Below are 18,361 nucleotides of genomic sequence, written 5' to 3'. Positions count from 1 at the left end.
AAAGGAGCTGGTTAGGGTCAGAGTAAGATTGAGGGTTGGTGTAATAGAGGAAAAAACATGATTTATTGCTTTTAAACACAACCAGAATCTTTCTCTAACCCTGACCTCAGTCAGACATGAACTCAGGTCTTTGGCTTGATAGTTCTGTGCTTTATACACCCACCACCATCCACAACTGCCTTCTGGCAGCTCCATCTCCCTAAATGAAAGTACCATTTAATTCATTCAAAAATACGTTGCATTGGAACGTAATGATTAAGTCATTTCTTTTGCTACAAAACGTAAATTGTGTTTGCAGTTCAGTTGTATTGGAAAGTAATTTTTAGGAGACAGGGTTGCGAAGCGTCAACATGCAATGCAGATGGGACTGTACAAAGTGATTCTTTTTGATGCCTTGGGACTGAGAACGTGCTGGAAATAAATGTTTTCCAGTTTTCAGTTTTAAGGAGAAAAACCAGCATTTATAGTTTTTATTACAATTATGTTCTCTAAATACTTTTGAATGCATGTGTTGTTCTTTTAAATGTATTTGTCTTAATGTTCCCAGCAGCCTTTGGTCTACAATAATGTTTCTGTGTGATGAAAGCAATAAACATTCTCAATGAACATAAGTTATTATCAAATATTATAATTATTTAAATAGATTATTATTTTAATATTATTCAATCTGTGAAGCACAGACATCAACTGAAATTACTACAGGAGATAGGGGATAATAGAAAATATCTGTAAATTTAAAAAAAATCGTAATAGTAATTTGGGGTTGCAAAAAGTTTAGACATATATTATGTTATACTGTATCTTCTACTCTGTCCAAAAACATAGTATGACTTTGAATATTGTAAAACAAATGCACCACACAAAACAATAACTTAGTGTATAGGTATTCATAGGCTGTGTGCATTGTAATCTATTTAAAGCTACAGTGTTTGCGTTTTTCTTTTTAAATTTATTTTTAGATTCTTTGCTTTTTTTGCTCAGTTTTCCTGAAACTTTGCTTCCCAAACCTACAGTTTGTCTGAAACAGGCTGAGGACTGTGAATGCAAAAGCAGAACCTGAACTAAGGGAGTAAAGTTACCAAAGGAAGAACTTGAGTTGGTGAGCTGTAACCAAACTCCATTTATGTACTGTCAAGAGGGCAAGCAAAAAGAAAAGAAAGTGCTGCTTTGGATATAAGTTTTGAGAGGGAAGACAAATTTCTAATTTAACATTATCTTTCCTTGAAAGGAACTGTGGAGTCATTCACTACATATACGTCGTTTAGTACTTCTAAAACTTCCTAAGGTTAATACTCCTCCTAATAACATCATCTGAAGTTCAGCATTCACATACAGTACATGTATTCCACATAGGAAGCAGTCTAAAAAATTGATGAATTTACACTTTAACCAAGGAATTTAGCCTCTTGTAGTACTCCCACAGACAATGTACTGAAGTCCCCTCATGTGTAAGAGAGTGGAGGTGATAAAAGTGTATCGCCAATTTATACTGCAAACACAGGTAACATATTAAATTTGGTACTCACGGCTAATGTGCTGGAGTAGATCTGCTGTTTCAAATGACCTGAAAAAGAAATAGAAAAGAGAGTTAGAGGAACTGCAGACTACCTGTATTATTTAATACAGTGAAAGTGATTTTTCTACAAGCATTTGAAGTATCCTCTCTTAGTGCCTGGAAAGAGTCAGGGAGGGAGAGAGAACTGGAAAGAGGGAAAGATGAATAGTTGGTGGCATATTTTACTCTCTCTCCTCCCTTGAAAAGAAAGCTTTTGTATCAGCACTCACAATACTTCACTTACTGCTCTGTCTGAAAACAGCCAAGATAAAGGCAGAGAGAGAAGCGACCAGTGAAGCCTCAACATCCTGAAGATGGACAAAGTGAGTAGATGTGCTTTTCTGTCAGAATGTGGCTGTGTCAGAGAGCAACACAATGACTGAAAGACTGAAGAGAAATGAATAAATAAGATGATAAAAATTTATACAGTTGTGGAATTGAACTCGTGGACAAAAAATAGATTCCGGGGTGTGATGCATGTCATGTGACAAGGGATGTAACTTTAAGAAAAGGTTGATTTCAAAGGTTGACTGCAACTTTTTACTAACGATCTTGGTTTCGTGCCTACACCTGACCCCGACGTCTTTGTGCCTAACCCCAACCAAACCACTATGTTTGGACATTAACAGTACGATCTTTGACTGTTTAGTGTGAAATAGTGTTACACCAACTGCCATTTTGGTGCTAAAAAACTGCAATTTTAACAAATGTCTGCCTCTGCATGTGGGTGCATTCTTTCAAAAAGTGGTCCCGTTGGTGATATGAGAAGGCAAAGACGAAAACGGCCTCTTCGGGCGTAAAAGTTGGAGGACCAGTTGGTCTGCAGCCATACCCACTCAACTGTACCTGGACAAGTATTTTAATGGCACTATCAGAGTTATGCATGATAAATAATAGGGATAAATCACATACAGATGTGCATTTCTTCATGAAAAGCTGGTATATATAAATGCACTAAAGACAAGTGTGCGCAATTAATGAAGTTTAGGGAATTAATTAGAACTTTTTAATAATAAACCTCACGCAAACAAGTAGAATTTTGGTACAAGCATACGAATATGTCCTTGCATGGCTATATGTTGATTTATTTGCATTTAGACGACCAGCTGACCGAGAGTGAAAGCAGCAACGTTAGTAGCATGAATACAAAAAAAGTCAAAGTTCTGAGTGCTGAAATCCTGTAGTCCTTTCCTTTATGTCTTTCCAAACTGCTTTGCCAATTACAAATATACTATAGCAATTATGAGACTCCAGAGAGGCAAAAAGGGATTTGTATTAATTATAAATATGTGTGGGCTTTGCCTGCACTGAGCAAGAGGTCATGCTGTTGGCACAGAGGTTCTGCTTAACTGCATCAGGACTTACTGTATGTAGGTTAAAACAAAAAGAGTGACAGAGTGAATAGGTAGTTATTTATTGATTACTCAAGTTCATTCAAAAAAGTAAGGTGTAGATTCGGAAAAGAAAGGCCGGTTAGATGGAGGAAATAAAATAAGTGAATTCCTGCCCGTTCCCTTGTTGCTCCACCACAAATTTTATAATGATACATTTGAATGGAAAGAGGCTATCTTAGAGATCAATTCATTAGTCCCAAGGTGTAATTTCACACCCATGTCTGTTCATGTTCATATTTAGCAATATTCAGTCTTTTCCCGAAGGACATTTGTAATTTCAAGTGGAAGGGTATCACAAAAATATCAGTTTTATAATTATGTAAAAGGTGAGGTGAAAAAAAGGAACAAGAGAAAAAAGGAGAGTGGGCATAGTAGGGGTGGGGTGGAAGGTTAGGGAAGGTGATCAAGAACAAACGATTCCTGCTTTCAAGTTGGAGATGAGACGATTTGGCCAAATGAAACCGTTTTCATCACAGTCTAACCTGTGGCTGGCTTTCATCTCTTTTTTTTTTTTTTTTGTCTTTTTTCTCCGTCTTCCACAGCAATGAGCTCAATTATTAATTTTTACTCTTAAGTGCTAAAACATTGCCTCCGAAATAACTTTCAGATTTCAAAGCTGCCACTTTTCATGTTCGATTGCGCCTGGCAGCACACCAGCACATTGTAATTGATACTGTATTTCCCTTTTCACTCAGATGTCTTTAAGGAGTGCGATTAGGAGGTAAGACTGAATTAGAGTCTGTACAGATTTCAAACCTATTCCATTCTCTTGAACTTGGAAATACATTACACTTTATGACAAAAAGAAATGTATGTGCAGGTCAAGGGTAAACCTTACAGAAATTCAGGTGCATAACAAGTGGTAAGTTTTGTCATTTATTTCACTTGTGTATGAGCCAACCAGGGTTTCCTCTGTTTTTTGTTTGGGTTGTGTATTGTAAGGTTAATTAAATTAAGTATACGTATGCGTACTGATGATGTCAGTAGTGACATTATTTGGCTTTGATGATTGTCTCTATAGTTTGCATTTATAGTTTACCTTTTAAGTTTGTTGTCTAGTTGTCAAGGACGCATGGCAATGGTTTTGTTTCAGGAGAGTTCAGTTCAGCTCAGCTGTTGAAAGGAACAGACAGTCGTTGATGAAACTGTTTTGTGAACATGTTTGGGAAATTTCTGTTTGTAAACATAAAATTACTCCGTTATCGGCTAAGATGAGAAACAAATACAATGAATGTTCAATGATCATCATAGAACGATCCCTGAAGTGAACTAATTGTCGGACCATCAGATACGAGTAAGATCGGCTCTACAACTTGTATTAACATAGTACTCAATAAAAGATGCTTTTAGGAAAGGAAGATATTATCCATTATGTGTTGGAGGAAATAAATGTTACCCTTAGAGACACTGAGTCCCTGGGATCCCCTTTTCCAGTGGGTCTCCACCAATTAAACATTTCCAAGTGTGATAAGAGGCAATAAAATTTTTGCCACTATAAGTAAAAAGAAATATCTACATGTAAACTAGGCTGTCGTTCAAACTTTTAACACAGCTTCTGGTGTCTCTCCCAGCAAACAGCATTCAGTGGCTTTAACCTGTTGTAATCCATTACATAGCTATGGGCTAGTAGGGACCTCTACTTGCTAGTACGCTCATTAGGTAATGAGCATAACACTCACATCGGCTAGCAACATCAGAAATACTCAACACTTCTATGAAATATTTGCTCTACTGCTTTTAAACAGGTATGATAGAAGCTCAATCATGACAAAAGTAATTTTGCCAAGCACAGTCCAAACTGCCATCACAGACACAGTTTTTTAGAGTTAGAATACAGTGAATAACATAAGGATTTTGTTTAAGTCCAACAGTGTACTTTTGTTCAAGTTTCTGAGGTTCACTAAATGTAGCATACACAAGCTGTGTCCTTAATTCCAAAGTTTATACTTTATGTTCTTCTAAAATCACACAGAAGAATGTTTTGTGAGCAAAATCACAAGTATAATAAACATAACTAGTGGCACTAATTAAAACACCTCATGTTTAGGAAGTAATCAGACAAATGTAGCTACAATTTATTACATTGTTGAAATAATAATGAAGTATAAATTGCTTTACTACCGTTTAAGTAATTAATAAAACAAAATAAATAATTTCACAATTAATCATTATCAACTTCTTCATTTTCTGTATTTTATGTGGCCTATCATGTGCACAATGACTAATAATTCAACCCTGAAAACTGTGAATTGGTATGTAGCAAAAGAGTAATACTGTTTAAACTATATGCCACTAATTGGAAAAAAATGTTATTAAAAATGTCTTTAATTTGATTAGTGAAATCTAAGCTGTAAGACAATATGAACTGCTAAAACACACAAATGCATTTGGTTCGTGAAAACCTGTTGTCACCTTCTAATTATTCCCAGTACTGATCCACGAGCAAGATCTGATTCACATTACAGCCCACATGACTCTTTGTCAGTTCTCATTTATTCCTTATGACTTAAGGAAAGGGAAGTGGCCCTTCATTGTGAGAATGTAGTGAAGTACCACTAATACTTTTGTTTGAATGAAGGCACATAATAAGCTCGAGAAATGGCTCATCAGGTACGAGCACTTGGACTAATTATTTTCACTGCATGAAGTTCCGTCAAAACAACAACAGCGTTACTCATTCATTATCATGAATCATCCTGAATTTACCCACATTAATGCTTAACTAGTCATTTCAGACGTTAAAAGAAGCATAGTTTCGGATTTCAGTGAACCACTAAGTTGTTTATGTGCATGTAATATCACAAATCATATTTTCATAGCATTACAAGGTTTAACACTTTCTAATACTGCAGCCAAATGGGAGGGTATATATGGTGGACCCTTTGAAAAAGAGAAATGTTACCACTAACATGTTGGCTTAGGATGCTTTAGGAGTATCCAGTATTTCACAAGCAAAATTTTGAGTGAAGGATGAATGATATGACATGACATGCATAATCCATCCATCCACTATCTGTAACCACTTATTCAGAGTAGGGTCATGGGGGGCTTGGGCCTATCCCAGCTGTCATAGGGCTAGAGGCGGGGTACACCCTGGACAGTTCACCAGTCTGTCTCAGGGCTGTACCAAATAGTAACAAAGAGAAAACAGAATTTTAGAAATGTCTGTAAATTTTTAAAAAATAACGCGATTATCACTAGTATTCAGACCCTTTGTGTTGGGTTCTGACAACCACAACAGCGCTGATTACACCTGGAAATACAGTTCAACAACAGTGAAATAGATGCCTTAAGACTCATGACGCTTCAGAACAGGATGGTATTGGACCTCCTGACTGCCTCTGAAGGAGGAGTCTGTGTAAAACTAGGAACAGCCTGCTGTACATATATACCTGATGAAGTAAACACAAACATTTCTGAAGCTATGAATGTGTTAAAGGATTTGCAAAAGGTGATGTCCCAGGACCAAATTGGCTGTCGTGGTTCCTGTCTGGGTCCTGGTGGCAGAAGTTATTTAAACTGTTGACTCCATTTTTGATTATACTGTTTGTATTTCTTTTGCTCTTTGCATGTATTATACCCTGCCTAAGATCCATGATATCAAACCTTTTCTAACTATGTACTGTTGCAAAGAATGGATGTTGAAGATCCAAACCTGGGTGAGTCCTGCAAAACATTACAGGAAACTAACAATGGGTGCATGAATGATGATAATGCTATGTAAAATGAAACTGGTACTGAAAATAGGAAACTAAGTGTTACACATGTAGAAGATAACTTAGCAGGATCACATACTGATAAACAGGAGGGAATGTTAGGGTTTGTTAATTGTTTCCAACATTAAATGTAATGTATGTTTGTGACGTGTCTATGTACTGATGATGTCATTAGTGACACCATGTAGCTTTGATAGTTTGCCTTTGATAGTTGACTTTGTAGTTTACCTTTAAGTCGGTTGTCCAGTGGTCAAGGAAACAATGCAACGCTATATTATCATTATGTGATGTCATTATTTTCATATTACTTATAAGGAGTTGTTTTTCTGCATTGAACTCTCTATCTGCTTTGATCTCTGTTTCCCAATAAATAGTGTGAACAAGGAAGAGCCCGGTGGAGTTGGCTGAGTTCGGGTGAAGTGTTAAGTCACTAAGACCCCGCCGGGCTCCCCTTGTGCAAGTAAAAGACAAAAGTCGACTCTTGTGTGTTATTTCACTGTTGTTGAACTGTATTTCCAGGTGTAATCAGCGCTGTTGTGGTTGTCAGAACCCAACACTTTGCAACATTTGAAATTTAGCTCGGGAACCTCACAATTCTCTTGATTTTTGTCGAGATGTTTTTTTGCTTTATAGAAGGCCTCACAGCTGACAATGCAGAACAAAAGCCATGAGGTAAAAGGAACTGCCTGTAGAGAAACAAGATTACTGTGGAAGGCTACAAAAAATTTCTGCTTTGCTGCAGGTTTCCAAGAGCACAGTGGATTCCATAATTCTCAAATGAAACCAGGACATTTCCAAGTGGTGGACACATGGCTATACTTAGCAATAAGGGGATAAGGGCTAGTAAAAGAGAGGCGACCAAGATGATGGACACTCTGATTGAGCACTGAGATCCTGTCGGAAGATGGACAAAATTCCAGAAGGACAACCAACACAACAGCCCTCTACCGATCAGGGTTTTATGGCCTGTCTTCAGTCCAAACACATGAAAGCTATTTACAGATAAACACCTGAAGGACTGTGAGGAACAAGATTCTGTCATTTAATGAAACCAAGATTAAAGTTTTTGGCCTCAATTCTAAATGTTATGTCTGGAGGAAACCAGGCACTGCTCATCACCTACCCAATACCATCCCTACAGTGAAGCATTGTGGTGGCAGCATTATGGGGGCTGTTTTTTAGCGACAGGGACTAAGAGACTGGTCAGGAATGAGGAGGAGCTGAATGGATAAAAGTTCAGAGATATTCTCAATGAAAACCTGTTCCACGGCGCTCAGGACCTCAGACCAGGCAGATGCTTCACCTTCCAACTTGACAACAACATCTGTGGATAGACCAGACAATAACTGTTCACCGACGGTCCCCACCCAACCTGACTGAGCTTGAGAGGATTTGTAAAGAAGAATGTCAGAAAATCTGTCAAGCCTTATGTCTTATGGAACTTCAAAATACTGTCAAGTATTTTCAAATATACTGTTAAAAAATCACATGCACTAAAAAGTGCAAAAACAACTGCTATAAGTCATTGCATGTGACCAAAACAATAGTGAAAAGAATTTTAAACCTTTTAAACAAATAAGTGCCCTTTTCAAAAATCAAACTTGGTAACGTGCTTTCAAACAAGATGACTCTGATCACTCAATTCCAGTCCAGTCCTGCTTCATGGTGCTGTATGTGGTCAATTGGTTTGCAATTTTATGACTTTTCCAGTTATAAAATAAGGACATAAGGTATAACTGACATTATTTTCATACTCCTCAAACCATCCAGTGACCCCTTTGTAACCTTTGGGTAAGAGCATTGTAAACCTGGAAGAAACCACTCAAATCAGGATAGAAATGTTTCATTTAGGATAAAGATGATCATTCAAAGCAACTTCTTATTGATTTGCAGTGACGCTCACATGTGCATCTATCTTTGTGATGGGGTTTTTATGCACTGCAACCTTACTACATGCGGATTTTTACTTTATATAATATATGACAAGATGTTCTTTGTGAGTCTCATCACATCCTTCACTTCTGTTTTTCTTTATTAATCACACGGATATACGAGCATTACAGTGTGTGACCACAATGCTCGACCCTATGAACCTTATGTCAAAATCACCTAGATGTTTTTCTATTGCATCTTGGTTCAAAATCAGAACTAACTGGGCCACAGAGCATTATTGGTTGTTGTTTACTCAACTATACCATGTAGTGCACATGGTGTAGAAGCATCCTTATTTGGGATAATGTATTCGTTTTTCCATTTCCTTTCCTAATTTGATGCGAATCTATGTATTGGAATAAGACACAGAAATATTTTAAGAGGAGGTCAAAAAGTAAACATTTAAGCTCTTGCTCAAATGTCAGCATTTGTTTGGTCAGTTGACTATTTACACATACAGCACATACAGAAAAATATTTTTCTGTCGAACTGACACCTACACACTCACACCAGCTGTCCTTTGGTCATTTCAAGAGACATCTAACTAGACAAATATTTGTAATAGGAAGTTGCACAAAGTACTACAAAACATTGCCCCTTTAGCCAAATACATTTTTGAAACAATCTTTTAGAAACCTTAAACTACACAAATGAGCACTGCTCAGATGGCAATAAATAACACCTTCTACATTTTATCAGCTGGCTCTACTGCAAGTGAATGGAAAAATCAGGAATACAACCTTGTTGTCTTGTTTACCCAACATAAATTACCTCTGAGCATCTCCGTGTTAATCAACCTGAGAAGACACACTCTGCACGCACGCACACGCTTCCAATAAAAGACTTTCTTCTCACACTTTTGCAAAGTCACACAAATATTTTGTCCATAAATGCCTCGGGGACCTGAAGCACTTTGCATGTCATATAAAATTTCATACACTGCCTAAAATCGATGTAACCGAGGCTATAAAAAGCCTCATTCAATCACAAAGGAACACTGCGTTCCACAATAGCTCACGTGGGTTGATGCAAGATAAATATATAGTGTGGCGAGCAGAATTTTTTATATGCAGTAGTAGTCTGTACATAGTAGGATCTGATTACTTCACTGTATTATGATTTTTTTTAAACAGTGATTTATATTTGCCATGTGTGTGCAGGAATGATTGCAGATAAGACTTTTCTTCTCTTAATAATAGCACATTTTTTTCAGTGACCTTGAGCTGAATTTATTGATGAAACGGGGTATCAGTGGAGGTTACAGCATGACAGCTATAAATGCTTGATTTACAATTCACTACTGGTTTTCATGTAATTCCTAGCACAACCACAACAAAATCATAAGAGCGAATTAAAGCTGTACTAATCACAATGTTTACAATAGCAAATATTGATTGACTGATTGAGTGACAGAGACTTATCAAGCAACTCCACAATTCTCTGGAGAGAAAATTTCACCAATTTCTAGCTCATTTTTTCTAAAGGGCACGTTTATTGTTAGTTCAGTGCTTTCATTAACCTTGTATCCACTGTATGCTACCTGCCTAGACCCAGGCAGATAAAGTTAGCAACCTAGAGAACAAAGACAAGACAAAAAGAGCTAGAAGAAAGCTACGTAAAAAAAAGACATTAGTTTTGATAGAATTTTTTTCCCGCTATAAATGGGCTCAGGGAGGGTTTGTACTTGCTTTTTGCCATTGGACTCATCGTTCACATAATTTCTCTTGTATGTGTGTATGTCTGGAGGATTTAAAAGGTTATCCAGGAGGGGGCAGAGTCAGGCCTAATGATCCACGACCAACAATGACTTTTCTTCATCGAGAACTTCCTTTTTTCTACTGCACAGGCAAAAACTACAGCTACACTTGAAGACATTAATACTGAGATCGTGGCGAAGAGAAAACAACAAAATAAGAAGCAAGCATGTAGATACTGTTAATTGTAGACAAGCTAATTACATCTAAAAAAAATGCTTTATGCTGTGGGGGTCATTCAAAGGTGCTGTTCAGATTGTTTCATTCTACCAAACTGGTCATACATACACAAATTACATCTTAAATTAAATTTCTAAGAAGATGCACAACACATGGTACAATGAAATTACAGTAGCCACTGACACCAGAAAACTTTAACTATGATTTTTAGTTTTACCTAGGATGTTTTAAATGCCACAACCCAACCTTAACCACATTAGGAAAGATTAGAAAATGTTTATCATGACCAGTTTACAAAACCGTGATTTTTCTTGGGATAATGTTTAGGAGTGAGAGACTTGTTCATTCCGTGTGAGGTACTTCACAGGAATAATGCTTTTACCCTAGAAGCGTTTCACTGAACTGCTCGAGAAAGGCCAGCTAAGACCTGTGTGATCTTTTAAAAGGTACAGTATTTTAGAGGGCAGTCAAATTTAGATCAGCACAATATAATGTCAAAATGTCTACCTGTCTCCTTCTCACCTTTTTCTCTTCCCTACTCATTTCTGTTTCAGGTTTTCTCCTTTCCATTTCCCCCTCTGTGTGAGCCGTGCAGTCACCTGAACTGTGCAGTGGAGATTACCTCTGCAGTTCAATGTGGTGCTCTCATTTCCAAAACCCCACGACTATTCCTGGAGGTGCAGCTCCACTGTGATTGATGCATTATAAAACCTTTTTTACAGTTGTGACATTTCTGGGAAAACAAGCAAGCTCTGAACGTTCCCATCTGCCGGGTCCACTCGTCTGTACCTCCCTCTCCTGTCACCACAATCTCCCCCTTGCTTACCTACGTGTTCACTATTGCTCATTTCTCACCTCTAAACTCTTCTATCCCCTTTAGTACTTTCCTCAATTGTCTACATTTCTATTTTCTTTCTTTATATTTCCCCCCCATCCTACAGTCCGTAAATTCATGTATAGTCTTATAGGAAAATGAAAAATGAAATTTTGTAATTTTATTGTATTTTTTGAATTCTGACTTAATTGTTAAATGTTCTTTGCGCTTTTCTACCTATTGGCACTCAAAGCGCTTTACACTGCTTCTAATTCATCCATCCACACACACCAATGGGGGAGCTGCTATGCAGCTGGCCAACACTCACCGGGAGCAACTAAGTTGGGGTTCAGTGTCTTGCTCAAGGACACTTCGACATGTGACCGGAGGAGCCAGGGATTGAACCAACAACTGTGAGATTGGTGGACAACCGCTCTACCATCCTGCGCCACAGTCGCCCCAATTATTCCAATAATTATAGCTGAGCTGTTAATCTGTTAGTAGCCTTTTGAATTTTTAATGGTTAATGATATCCTACATTGAGTGATCATTCTGTAACCTCTTGGCACTGCTGACTGCTGAATTTTAACTTGTAAACTCGTAGGTGGCTGTAGCTCAGTCGGTTAAACAGGCAGTCACAGACAGCCCATTCGCTTTCCCACGGTGTCAAAAAGCACCACTTTGTCTAATCCCTTCTGGTTTACATGCTGACACTTAGGGTACCTGTTTGCGTCGGTGATTGATGCTCAGAGTTCCAGTGTAGTACAATGGAACCTATTTGACACATAAAGCAATGAAGTATTACATAAAATAAAAAAGTCTTGTAGTAATCTGGACAGCGTGGTGGATGGTACGACAAGACACAGGATTTGATTGTAACACAGAGTGGCACATGTGGGTTACTATAGTAAGGAACTACGTGTGGGCCAGTGTCAATGCAATGTTTTGTTTTTATGTAATTACACTGTAATTACACAAGTTTTCGTGCCTATCTCTCAAACAGTGATGATCCTGGAGCACCGTGTAGCGACGCCAAAATGAGTGTCAATACCGGATGCTGTTGGCATCAAATAGTAATGCCAAAGGGTACCTGTTGTGTCAGAATTTAACGGCTTAAGAACGTCATTATCTGATGCTTTTGGATGAGAAAGTGTTGTCACAGACCCCAGGGTCAGTGGTTCGACTCGCTGTCCCTACTGGCTGTAAGTCAAAGTATCCCAAGGAAAACCACTGAACCCCAAATTGCCATGCAAAGTGCTCACCTGAGCAGCCAGTGTGAATGAGTAAATGAGAAGCAACTTTGTAAAGCACATGGATAAATGCACTGTATAAGCAGACCATTTACCATATACACATTTTCTAACTTGTAAACTTGAACATCTATGGTGTGATTAAAAATTGGAAAGAAATTGTGTATAACATTTTCAAAGTGTAGAAAAACCAAACATGGACAGCTTTCATTAACCAGTACCAATGTAATTATTAATAGCTTTACTCTGCAATGATTCCAACACTTTGAGTGCTTGTAAACGGTAAAGTTCCAGGCACATGGTTAAAAATAAGCATTCAGATGCTACAGATAGTTTTATTATTTGACACACTATGCTTGGACCCTGTTAATAAACAAAAAATGTTCACTTCATATTGGATCTGGCTTTTCCACATATTTGATGTGGTTTAGATTAAAACTTCTGACAGAGGGAGTTTAGCTCAAAATGATAATGTTTTCTTAGCCGGTCTGGAAAGATTTAAGCCTGGGGAATTTGTGTTCTTGTGACATTTGGATGACTAATTATAGCTGAGCTCACAGAGGCAGTGAGAGCTATCCCTTGCTGTTTTCTAGTCTTGTACATCTCTCATTGAACCTGATATCGATGTTGAAAATCCTCAGCCCATAAAGGCAAGCACTTAGAATCAGACATGAGAGGTACTGTTGGACCTTTGGTCAACAGAAGTGCATTTGACTTATGTAACATGCCTGCAGAGTGTGTCAGTGCCTAATGAACCATGCTGTAAGTAGTTTGACTGACGGACAAGCTGACCTTTATGCAGCATAACATAGAGTAATACATGATGCCAGATTGTCCACTTGATGAGAATGCTATTGAATAGATTAGAATAAGTTCATCTGAGTTTGACCTTGTTAACCCTTTATCGGGCAAGGAACTTTACATGGTAACTTCCAGAGGCTTTCAAAAACATTACTATTGATTGTAACACAGACAATCAAGGTCTCTCAAACTCTGTCTCTCAAACTGCTTCATAAAGTACCATAACGTTTCTATCCTGATTACATTACTATGTTACTAAGGTTTATGTTGGAGTTTGGAAAATGCACTTATTTGTTTACAATGTTTGCACAATTTTTAAAAATCATTCTCACTTTTTTTTGTATTTTTTAATAATTGATTCAAATATTATTCACATTTTTTTTTACCCATGGTGGATGAGGAACCAAATTTAATAGCTTCTTTGACTTGTTCTCCCGCGTAATTGTAAAATTAAATTAAAAAAAAAAGTCTAAAAATTAAAAGCGAACCACCAATCTCACAGTTGTTGGTTCAATCCACGGCTCCTCCGGTCACATGTCATTGAGCAAGACACTGAACCCTAACTTGCTCCCGGTAAACGTTGGTAAGCTGCATAGCTCCCCCATCGGTGTATGAGTGTGTGTGTGTGGTTGTGTGTGTGAATGGGTGAATAAGAAGCAGTTTAGGTAGAAAAGCGCTATATAAGTGCAGACCCTTTACAGTGGGATAATAAAAAAATAGAAATAGCTACTATAAGCTGTGTGTCATATGTATCTCTAAGACACTTAGTCCAGTGCAATAGTAGTGTTAGTATAATAATATTAAAAATTAGTAATAATAATAACTCAAGATCTCCCTAGTACTACAGAGTCTGCTACTATGGCAGTTCTTTACAAATCATATCAAGGCCTTCCAAGACAGATTGGGTATTACAGTATTAACTCTCAGGATTTTGTGTTTTTCCCTTATGATTCGAAGCACAATGCCCCGTACTCAATAGCTTACATGTCTTAATGTTGACTTAGTTTTTATACCCCGAGCTCTGCACATAACCAGCTAATGACCTCCTTATGTAAGGTCCTCAGATCACAACTTTTGTCACAGCTGGATGTGGACATGTGTACATGTGTAGTTTGTTCTGTGGAAAAAGTAGCAGCAGAGCCATCAAAACTCTCACAATTGTGCAAAGGAGCAAATAGGGCACAAAATCTGCTCATTTATCCTGTAGCATGTACCCAGCTTAAAAGCACATTTGGGGATGTGGTTCTGTTCTACTGTACTCTGAGGACATGGCCAAGCCATCGGATTCAGCAACATGCGATTTCTACCATCTTATTCTGGCTCTTTGTGTTTTTGTACAGTTCTTGATTTAAAATCTTTACAGGCCAGAAAATGGGCATGTATCCTATTGCTGTAACTTTTACAAAGTAATGACTTGGCCATTTTTGATTTAGACAGTAACATGAATAATACATGTTTATAACAGCATTATAGAGAGGATCCAGGTAGTGTTTTTTTTTTTTTTCCCTTAGATTGCTGGCTATTCCACCTTGAGAAGGGGCATGTGTGTGTATGTGTGTGGGTCTCTTTATGTGTGTACTGTATGAACATATGTCACTGCCATGCTGCCAGTTCTAGGCAGTAAATTCTCCATCATGACCATCACTATGATTAAATACATGTACCTGGAACCTTGAGTCCATCATGACACATAATCACAGAGAAGGTCACACAGGTCACGAACAAAGGAAAAAAGCTAATGGAGTAGGTGCACTTACTGCTGAGCATGTTACTGTGCACCTAGATGCTGCACTGTATAAATGGAATAAAGATTGTTTAACACTTAAATTTAATGGAATATAGAGTATGAATATAATGTCAACCCAGTCGGAACAGAAGCTTTTAGAACCCAGTCAGTTTGACTACAAGCATATCTTGCAATATTGGAAGGCTACAAACAAGAAATTGCATGTAGAAATGTGCTTTTTGGTGATATGACACTACAAGATCTGTAACTTATATAAGCTTGTTGGTACCTCATACAGGAGCATAGTGGATCTTTGTCCTCGTGCAAACAATCTTAAACATAATCAGTTTAAGCACTTCAGTGTGTGGTAAAGTTTACTGAAAAAATACTTCATTAGGTTTATTTCAAAAAAAGTAGATTAACCCAAAATAAGTACCTCATTATTCCTGGAGTACTTTCATTATCATACTTCCAATATCAGGTTATTAGTTTTTTTTTTTGTTTGTTTTTTTTAGGAACACATTGTGTTTCCTGAGCCATCCACCCACTGCAACTACATATTACTTTCTCGCCATATAAATACTTCACCCTACTTTTTTCTTTGCTCAATTTATTATAACTGTACCTGCCTAAGGTTGACCAACCATAAGAGTTGACTGTTCGGTTAGGTTATAACAACGTGTTGATACAAAAATAAAATAAAATAAAAATAATATAGACTTGGAGAGACTCCTCCAATGGAACCGCAGTGGTTATGGAGCTCTAATTAATCAGCACAGTCTGATTTTTGATACTTTTTTAGATTATTGATATTGATTATTGATAGACCAAGTCATCACCCTTGTTAAACCGTAACGTTTGTTAACCTGTGTGTAGATACCCATTTCTATTTCAAATTAAATGAAAGAATTTACAGATAAATAATACACTGGTTTATGATAACTATAAATTAATACTAACTCTGCCTGCATCTATGGTTGTATTAACATACACCAGATGTATACAACTTTCATTAAGCAGTGTTTGGAGTAATCGTAGCAGTCACAGTAACTTGACCATTTAAATTAAAGAAATTACAGTTACTAATTACAGTAATGCAGTATTATGACTTGGCATTCAGTTTATTGTAAATGTTGGTGTTTTTAGCTGACTTGCTAATTGTTGCCACAGTTACACTTACATTTTAGAGTCATCTAGATGTGTTTAGATTTAAAGAATGATTCCACCACAACCACTGAGACTACACTAAGTGCTGCTGGATAGTCAGTAGTTCTCTCTAAATGTTAGGGCAGTTTATGGTAGTTTATTCTATGATTGGTGAACTACTTACCCAACACTGCCTTTAACAATACGTAAGGGCAAAGGAATGATTACTGATAAAGCTGGAGCATTATGAAAACACAGCTTAAAACGCGGAATTATAAAGTAAACTTTTATTTGTAGAAATAAATTGAAGATGGCATATTGCAAATACAATAGATTAAAATAGATTATTGGCTACTGATTTAGAATGGTAAGTTTAAATCTGGATCTCCTATTTACCTTAAATATAAAGAACAATCAGCAGTCTTAAAAGGCTTGCCCAAGAGTCCCATTCAGACGGTCTTAAAAAGAAGTAACCCAGCATGTGGAGGTCAGTAGTTTGAATCCATGCATTATGGTGACACTCTCTGTGATCTGCAGTGGCAGTCACAATCCTCTCATGTGCTTCCATGTGATTAAGAACCCTCCTTGAGGTGTGAATCTCTGGTGGAGGTGCAGGATGTACTCAACATGCCCTTTTCACATGAACATTCACTCCAACAGATTCTGAGCTCATTACCAAGAACAGAACACTAAATCATAATTAACTGGGAACTTCTATTTACTGTACTGTGCAGTGTGGCACAACCTCTGAATGTGGCAATTTTCTGTAAGGCATCATGGCACATGTAGCTGCATCACACAAAATGTGGAGTTGTCAATAAAGACTGTTTGAATTACATGCATAAGCAGCCCAAGCCATGAATTAAAGTCTAAAAAAAGCCTTCATGCTCATATTACAAATCAGGGTAGGTAACAACAGTTGTTACTTCTAAGAAGAAGAAACAATATAAACTTTTACATCATCGTGCTACATACAACGAGTAAAAAGCAGTGTCAAAATATGTTTTAGATCACAGCTGCACATATTATACAGTGCATCCACAAAGCAAACATCCAGCATTAAATTCATTGTTGTGACAGCCTTATTCCAAGTGGTTCAAAATCACTATTTTCCTAAAAATTCTACAAAGAATACCTCAAAATCACGTCATTAAAGAAGCTAGTTCAAAATCTTTACACATTTCTTTGAAAAATAAAAACAAAAAAATCACATGTACATAAGTATTCATGGCCTTTGCCATGACACTCAAACTTGAGCTCATGACAGCCCGCCTGAAGGACTCTCAAACCATGAGAAACAAAATTATCTTGTCTGATGAAACAAAGATTGAACTCTTTGGCCTCAATGCCAAGTGTCATGTCTGGAGGAAACCAGGCACTTCTCACCACCTGGCCAATACCATCCCTACAGTAAAGCACGGTGGTGGGAGGATCATGCTGTGGGGATGTTTTCAGTGGCAGGAACTGGGAGACTAGTCAAGATCTAGGGAAAGATCAATGCAGCAATGTACAGAGAAATCCTTGATAAAAACCTGTTGAACATCTTTGGAGAGACCTGAACCTAAAATACAACCTGACTGAGCTTGAGAGGATTTGCAAAGAAGAACAGCACAAAATCCCCAATAAAAGTGTGCAAAGCTCGTTGCGTCATACCTAAAAAGATGTACAGAGTCATCCTTGATGAAAACCTGTTCCAGAGTACTCTGGACCTCAGACTGGGGTAACAGTTCATCTTTCAACAGGACAACCCTAAGCACACAGCCAAGATAACAAAGGAGTGGCTATGGCACGACTCTGTGAATGTCTTTGAGTGGCGCAGCCAGAGCCCAGACTTGAACCTGATTGAACATCCCTGGAGAGATTTGACAATGGCTGTGCACTGACACTCCCCATCCAACCTGATGGAGCTTGAGAGGTACTGTAAAGAAGAATGGAAGAAACTGCCCAGACTTGAGACTATAATTCCTGCTAAAGGTGCTTTCAACGAAGAATTGATTTTTTTTTCATTTTCATTTTCAATACAATTGCAAAGATTCTAAAGGGTTAGAATGAGTGACCATTGTATAGTTTCACCAAAATAACGCAAATTGGGT

At 37.6% G+C, this 18,361-nt stretch overlaps 1 protein-coding gene across 5 annotated transcripts in view; it reads right to left on the bottom strand.

Annotated features, from left to right (window-relative positions):
- Positions 1-18,361, bottom strand: part of LOC137132113 (inactive N-acetylated-alpha-linked acidic dipeptidase-like protein 2) — a 457,260-nt gene that overhangs the window by 391,230 nt on the left and 47,669 nt on the right. For 4 of the 5 annotated variants that reach the window (XM_067514226.1, XM_067514227.1, XM_067514228.1 and 1 more), the window contains one exon: positions 1,527-1,564. In XM_067514226.1, the coding sequence (XP_067370327.1) occupies positions 1,527-1,564 (38 nt within the window). Of the gene's footprint in view, positions 1-1,526; positions 1,565-3,988; positions 4,063-18,361 lie in introns of all 5 variants that reach the window. The other variant, XM_067514229.1, reaches the window with a different exon arrangement.

This window comes from Channa argus, chromosome 8 (genome assembly GCF_033026475.1).
Source record: "Channa argus isolate prfri chromosome 8, Channa argus male v1.0, whole genome shotgun sequence".
Lineage (NCBI taxonomy): Eukaryota > Metazoa > Chordata > Actinopteri > Anabantiformes > Channidae > Channa > Channa argus.
This window is presented reverse-complemented; position numbering and strand designations above follow the sequence as displayed.